We start from the raw sequence: 6413 nt of genomic DNA, 5'->3' as shown, positions 1-6413 counted from the left end.
TTATAATAACAGGAGCATATAGGTGATGGCTCTGCCCCCCTTCAAGATGATGCAGGTGCTGCTCTACCTAAGAATCAATATAAATAATTTCTAAACGACTCCATTAAGTGGAATTTTACAATGTTTGTTTGAACTTGTTTGTTATCAGAGAGAGAGCTTACTTCTCGTTTGACGTGTTGGTTGCAGCTGAAACCATTTTGGGCTCTGCTGTTTTGAGTCTTTTTAACAACAGGGATTCCTTTCGCTGATATAATAATAATAGTAGCGTCGCCATCAGGTGTCACAGTCCCTGAGTAGTTGAATCCAGAGGCAAGTCGCTGTTTGGCATTTATTTAAGTCGTTCATGGAATTTATAAAAAAAAAAAAAAAAAATGAAATGTCTCATAGCAAGCTGGACGAGACTGAACTTGAAAAGGGCCACATCACGAGAAGCTGTTTGATTACAGGACCTGTATTCAGTTATCGCCATCTACTGTTTATTCCTGGGAAAGCCCATCGCTGACTGTCAATGAGCAACACACACACACACACACACACACACACACACACACACACACACACACACACACACAATTTAAGACGTTACATGCCACACATCTTATTGACAGCTGTGAGCTTCTCTTTCACACCAAAATTCCAATTAAGTGCAGATTGGGTTTATTATGCATCTTCCCGTTTTAATTATATTTCTTAACTTCATTAATTTGATAGCAGTGTTTAACAAAAAATGTTATGACGCCTTTAACAAAGTAATGATAAAGGCATCTGTTAAATAAGGATTGAATCATTCAATCAGCACTAATCAACCAATCAATTTGTAGTCTAAATAATAGTAAAAACCATATTTTATATTTGATTGTGTCCTTACCCCAGCTGTCTTGTCCTGGTCCTTACACATTTTCACACAGACACAAGGCTTCCTTCTGATGTGTCACTTCCTTTGGCTGCCGAACAGAAGACTTGTTAACTTCACAACGTTTTTGTTGTTGTTGTTTTCACCCTCTTAGTTTGGCAAACAAAGTCATTTCAACCAAATGTTGTTGCAAAAATTGAGTCAGAAAAATATCAGGTAGTGGTCATTTTCGTAATAATGAATAACCAACTGGTTAACTTTGAATTTTGGCGGATATGAAAATGACACATGACAGTGTAGCGCATTCACATTATTAGTGGCCCCTGTTATTTATGTGCTCTCTTTAATTGAGCTTGTTATGGCTGTGCTGTTTTTGACACGTGGAAGTCTCATTACCGAAAACGGATCTTTGAATCCGCAATCTTTTTCTGGACCAATCCCACACAAGAGGAAACAAATGTCATCGTCTGTAGGATTATTGTTATAAACATATATATATATATATATATATATATATATATATATATATATATATATATATATATATATATGTATATATATATATATATGTATATATATATATATATATATATATATATATATATACATATATATATATATACATATACATATATATACGTATGTATATATATATGTATATATATATATATATGTATATATATATATATATATGTATATATATATATGTATATATATATATATTTAAATGCAAATCATTTGGGCATGATATTATTAACAAAAAAAAGAAACAACTGAATTGCTTGTCCTGATGATAACTTCATTTATTATGTTTCAATCACATTACAGCAGATACAGAGATTTTCACAACATCATAGCATACAGGCTATGAAAAATAACCTACTGAAAGAAAGAAAAAAGACTCTTAGTCTACTTTACCAACATTTAATCACATATATCATGAATGTAGTGATCGTCATAAACTTTTGGTAGCCTACAGCATCGATAAAGTACAAAATACATTTTTTTTTTTACTGACAGGAATTAATATGTCAGCATATGCTACACAAGAACATTTAATGTACAAGATTATCGATATTTATTTTTACTAGGCTACTCAACAGAAGAGTTTTTTTAAAACACTATTTAGTCAGATTTAATCTATTCTGTGTACATTCAATCACTATCACCAAATGCTCAATATTATGTACATTATTTTCACAATTACAGTGTTTTTCTGGAAACAAGGCGCCCAAGCCATGGAAGAATTTACACTTTGGCCATTAACTGTGGAGGTGTGTCAGTTCTTCTTTTTTATTGTTATTGATTAACAGATAGATAGATAGATAGATAGATAGATAGATAGATAGATAGATAGATAGATAGATAGATAGATAGATAGATAGATAGATTCACTGTTCTGTCGTTTTAACTGTGAGGATAGAAACTGTAATAACCAATGTCCTTTGTGCAGTTTTTCTCACACTCTCTCGGTGCCAGCAGCTCAGATTTTAACGGGGACACTGTCTCTGAAACTGGCGTTGCAGAAGGTGAGATTCTTCTCCTTTTGGCCTGTTCAAAGATACCAGAATCGCTCGAATCAATTGACTTAATGGAGGACGGCGTCTCTATCCAGCTCGACTCGGATGTCATGTCTTTGGGTTTGGTCTCGTCCGAGCCGCCGATCGGCGACCTCTCCGTCGTGATGGAGTCTCCCTCCTCAGCCAGGTAGTTGGTGCCCGCTCTGCCACCGATAGAGTTAGTGGGCCAGCAGGAAAAGACCGAGCTGGATTTGCTGTTTACACCACAGTACTGCGGCGGTGTGCGTCCTCCCCAGCCTGACGGGTCTGCGTAATAGCCAAGAGGCCGGTTGGAGCAGCCTGCAGTCGGCAGGGGAAGAGCCTTCACTCCGGCCGCTGCGTAGGACAGCAAGGTGGCCGCGTTACCGGCGAAATCAGCGGCGTCGTATGCCGAGGCAGCAAAGTCCAGTCGGTTGTTGGCAGGGGTGACAAACCATCGCTGCGGGGGGGTGGCAACAGTGGGCTCGTCGGTTTGCTGCGGGGACAGCAAGCTGTTGCCGAGTGGGACGCTGCGCTCCGTGCCAGGACCAGTCCCCACGCCAGGGTGAAAGCGAGATTTGGCATAAGTGCTGACAAATTGGTCCTGCAGGAAAGAGCTAGGCATGGCATATCTCGCACCCGGCACGATCTGTGAACGCGGAGAGTCACCCGGTGATGGAGTTAGGCGGTCGATGTCGCAGCCTGTGTAGACACTGAAAAGATGGAGGGAAAAACAGAGGAACAATTCAGTGACTAAAATGGGCTGGTTCACTAGAAATCAAAGAAATATACAATTAGATTATCATACGTGGGGAAAAGAAATATGTCATTCTAGAGAGAATTGTGTGATGTTAAAACACGTATGCCTTCAAACCTAATCGTTACGCAAGTGGAGTGTTACCAAATAGACATGCTGCTTTATATCGATGCAACGTTGCATTGACAAACATGTATCCCTTTGTTCAGTTGTTTTACTTCTGAATTTTACGGGTCAATATTCGCTTGTTATTTTCAGCAAAACAAGAAGAACTAACACGAACGAGAAATGTTGTCATCAATGATTAACCGAACAATTTCAATACATTTTTGGATACTGTTGGTTTTTTTTCTAGACTTTACATGAAATTCTGTCTGTTAAATTGAAAATGCATTGCTTCAGCTTTTGTCAATTCAAAATGTTCTTCTTTATTTCTTTCATTTTTAAAATCTTAATCTTTAAAATCTCTAATTTGGACATCCATTGAGAACAATAATCAGCAGAATTATAGAAAGGCATTTACGTTTTTTAATATGATGATAACCTTAACCCCAACATGTCATTAAACACAGAGGTTAGCACAATTACAATCGAATAAAAGTAAAAAAAATCCTAAGAATAAAAGAAAAACGTACGTGTCGTAGTTGTCCCGAAATCCTTTAGCAAACGGATTGTGATCGATTTTCAGTTGTGTAATCTGTGGAAAAATAACATATCGATTAGAAAACCAACGTGTTTGGAAACAAGCAGACTGCGTCAAATTCAGGAATAATATTTATTTTTTATTTTCTTGATTGTATTATAATCCATATAGTTCTAATTTGTTACAAAATAAATAAGTACAATAACTATTATTTGAAAATGTGGAGAATTATTTTTCTTTCTTTCAATAATATGTCATTTGTTAAAATGAATAAGGGTTGTTTGGGAGCCATTTGCAGTGTTGTGTGAATTAAGAAGTGGTCGTACATCGGTATTCTGGTAAGCCGTGACGGCGATGAATTGCGTTTCTGTGAAGGTGAAAGTCTGGACTCGTCCTGGTTGGCTGGTGTCCTCTGTCCCATCCTCGTTTACTTCCACCACATGGAGCCTGGGCTGGTACTTGTGGAGAGACTGGAGAACCACCATCTGGAGATTCAAGACGCACATCAGAAACTCAGCTTCAAACTTTGGATAGATGGTTAAAACAGAATGCTTAACTGTTTTAACTCGATTATATCTTTATTATTGTAACAACGTTTCGCATGTTGTTGCGCTGTAGATGATACCAGTAAGGCAGTAAACCCCTCCAGATGAAAAATAATAATGCAACAAACTAAAATCATTGTATTTTTCCATCTGCTGTTACAAAAATAATCCAAAATCTATTTGTAATTGAAGCATTGGGTATGATGATGCATTACCTGTCCTGTGTTGTTGGATGCACCTTTGTTGTTGGTAAGCTTTAGCTTTCCAAACGATATTTCTTGACGCATCCAGTGCGCTCCGGTATTTGGTGAGTCCGGGTGCATATAAACCCTATTTCCTAAAACGAATACGCAGAAATACAAAGAATTAAAACACGACATATATGTATAAAATATTATATAAAATTAATTCGTTTGTCTGGATTTAAAATTCTCAACATACTGTGGTCAAAAACGTATTTAAAAAAAGTTATACTATGGAATTAATAATGTTAATTGCAATAAATGTAGGGACAAATTACCTGTTACATTTGTGTCTGCTTTTCCACATGGCACCCACTTGCCTCCTTGAAATCGCCAGTGATTTGGATCAGCAAGTATTACATCCACAAATATATTGTAGTGAGCAGTTGGGTCAAGGCCAGAAATGTTGAAGCTTAAAAATGGGAACATTCGTCTGTGGAAAATAAAGGAAGACAAATTTATAAAAAGCCTCTCATAACAAAAAAAAAGGCGACATTTACACCTTTTTGGCATTTAATCCGTTCCCCCTTTTATGTGCAGGGAAATAGTGATTCGATGTTAATACACATCACGTTTTAACTAAAAGCTTCTCAATGATAGCTCAGAAATTCTGCAGGTGTATAACGGGCAAGCCCGTATACGTGCACTTACCGTCCTTGCTTTGTGATGATCATCTCCGTTTGGTGTCTGTGGAACTTCAGCCACAGGGCCCTGTTGCACAGATACACCTGCGCTTTCCCCGGAACCAGTCCTGCTTGCGCCGTGGAGAACTGGTAAAAAGCCCCTCCTTGGTAAGTGTGTCCATACTGTTGCGCGTAAGGGTAACCCGCTGTCGGGTAGCCTTGAGGAGAAGTGTTGGTCAGAAGGCTGTTGTAAGCTCCGTTAGTTATGACCGGGTGATGGGCCATATAACGGCTGGGACTTCCAATAGAAAAAGCCGGGTGCGCTGGTCCATGCTGGGTCGGGTAAGGGAACATGGCACTGGGAGCTGCTGAGACTGACTGTGGCTGAGTAGATGGAGAAAAGATGCACCTTTCTCCTGCAGATCCATCGAAATTGTGACGGATGTCAGAGACTCCGTGAAGACCAGGAGAGAGTTTGCCCCTCTGGACGTCCCCCGATGCGTCCTTGGAGTCAGGGAAATTGTCTGCCTCTGACTGATTCGTCATCTCCCTAGAGTTTTTTTTCAGAGGTGAACTTCTCTCCAGGTTGTCACTTGCAGATATAATAGGATGGTCCTGCAACGAAAGCTCTGATCCATCGGAGCTCGAAAAGCCACTGCCCACATTCATAAATTTCTTGGAGAGATCACTCGCTGGCGATATGCAATTCTCGACCTGCATAGCTCAATAGGAAGCCACTATTTGCTCAACCTATATCGCAAGCTTTTGCACGCGCCTTTCCTAATCTAACACTAAAACGCCTCGCTATGACTTGTGGCGAAGGCAGCAAATTAGCCAATTGACACCATCCTGCAATCAGGAAGGATTTTCTTTCCATCACTCTCCCCGCTTTGCTAATGAAACAAGCGTTGCCATTGGTTAACTCGAGGCTTTAATTTAATTAGACCGCTCTTAATTAGGACAATCTGAGAAGCGCTGTGAACAAAGTGATTGTTTTTTTAGTGTGACATGGGCCTATATTTGACTAAAATATATGGATTCCGACATGTTTCTGTTAATAAATATGAAAAAAAGATGAAAGTATAAGGGTTATAAAGATTGTCAGCTGCGTTATTTACCTATTTATCCGCGTTATTTACCTATTTATGCGCTATGAGTGCCAAAGTATGTCTGCCGAAGAAGCCAAGATGTATTATTAACACGCCAAAAATG

General features: G+C 38.9%; 1 protein-coding gene across 1 annotated transcript; it reads right to left on the bottom strand.

The window, feature by feature from the left end:
* Positions 1-1644: 1644 nt before the first annotated feature.
* tbr1b (T-box brain transcription factor 1b) lies at positions 1645-5993 on the bottom strand. Its single transcript, XM_068703976.1, has 6 exons — positions 5230-5993; positions 4857-5011; positions 4552-4673; positions 4118-4276; positions 3784-3845; positions 1645-3104 (listed from the first exon to the last, which is right to left on the bottom strand). The coding sequence occupies exons 1-6, from the start codon at positions 5919-5921 to the stop codon at positions 2261-2263; spliced, it is 2034 nt and encodes a 677-aa protein (XP_068560077.1). The 5' UTR covers positions 5922-5993; the 3' UTR covers positions 1645-2260.
* Between the last annotated feature and the right edge of the window lie 420 nt (positions 5994-6413).

This window comes from Cebidichthys violaceus, unplaced genomic scaffold, assembly GCF_023349555.1.
Source record: "Cebidichthys violaceus isolate CVI_PGR_0920_01 unplaced genomic scaffold, fCebVio1.0.p SCAF_11, whole genome shotgun sequence".
Taxonomy (NCBI): Eukaryota; Metazoa; Chordata; class Actinopteri; order Perciformes; family Stichaeidae; genus Cebidichthys; species Cebidichthys violaceus.
The sequence above is the reverse complement of the archived record's forward strand: the minus strand, read 5'-3'. Positions and strand labels throughout refer to the sequence as shown.

Excerpts from the sequence above, each read along its gene's own strand:
- tbr1b (XM_068703976.1), bottom strand. The coding sequence starts at position 5,921 with ATGCAGGTCGAGAATTGCATATCGCCAGCGAGTGATCTCTCCAAGAAA. Across the intron at positions 4,277-4,551 it reads CATCCAACAACACAGGACAG|ATGGTGGTTCTCCAGTCTCT; the intron begins GTAATGCATCAT and ends TTGAATCTCCAG. Across the intron at positions 3,846-4,117 it reads CGGCTTACCAGAATACCGAT|ATTACACAACTGAAAATCGA; the intron begins GTACGACCACTT and ends ATTTTTCCACAG.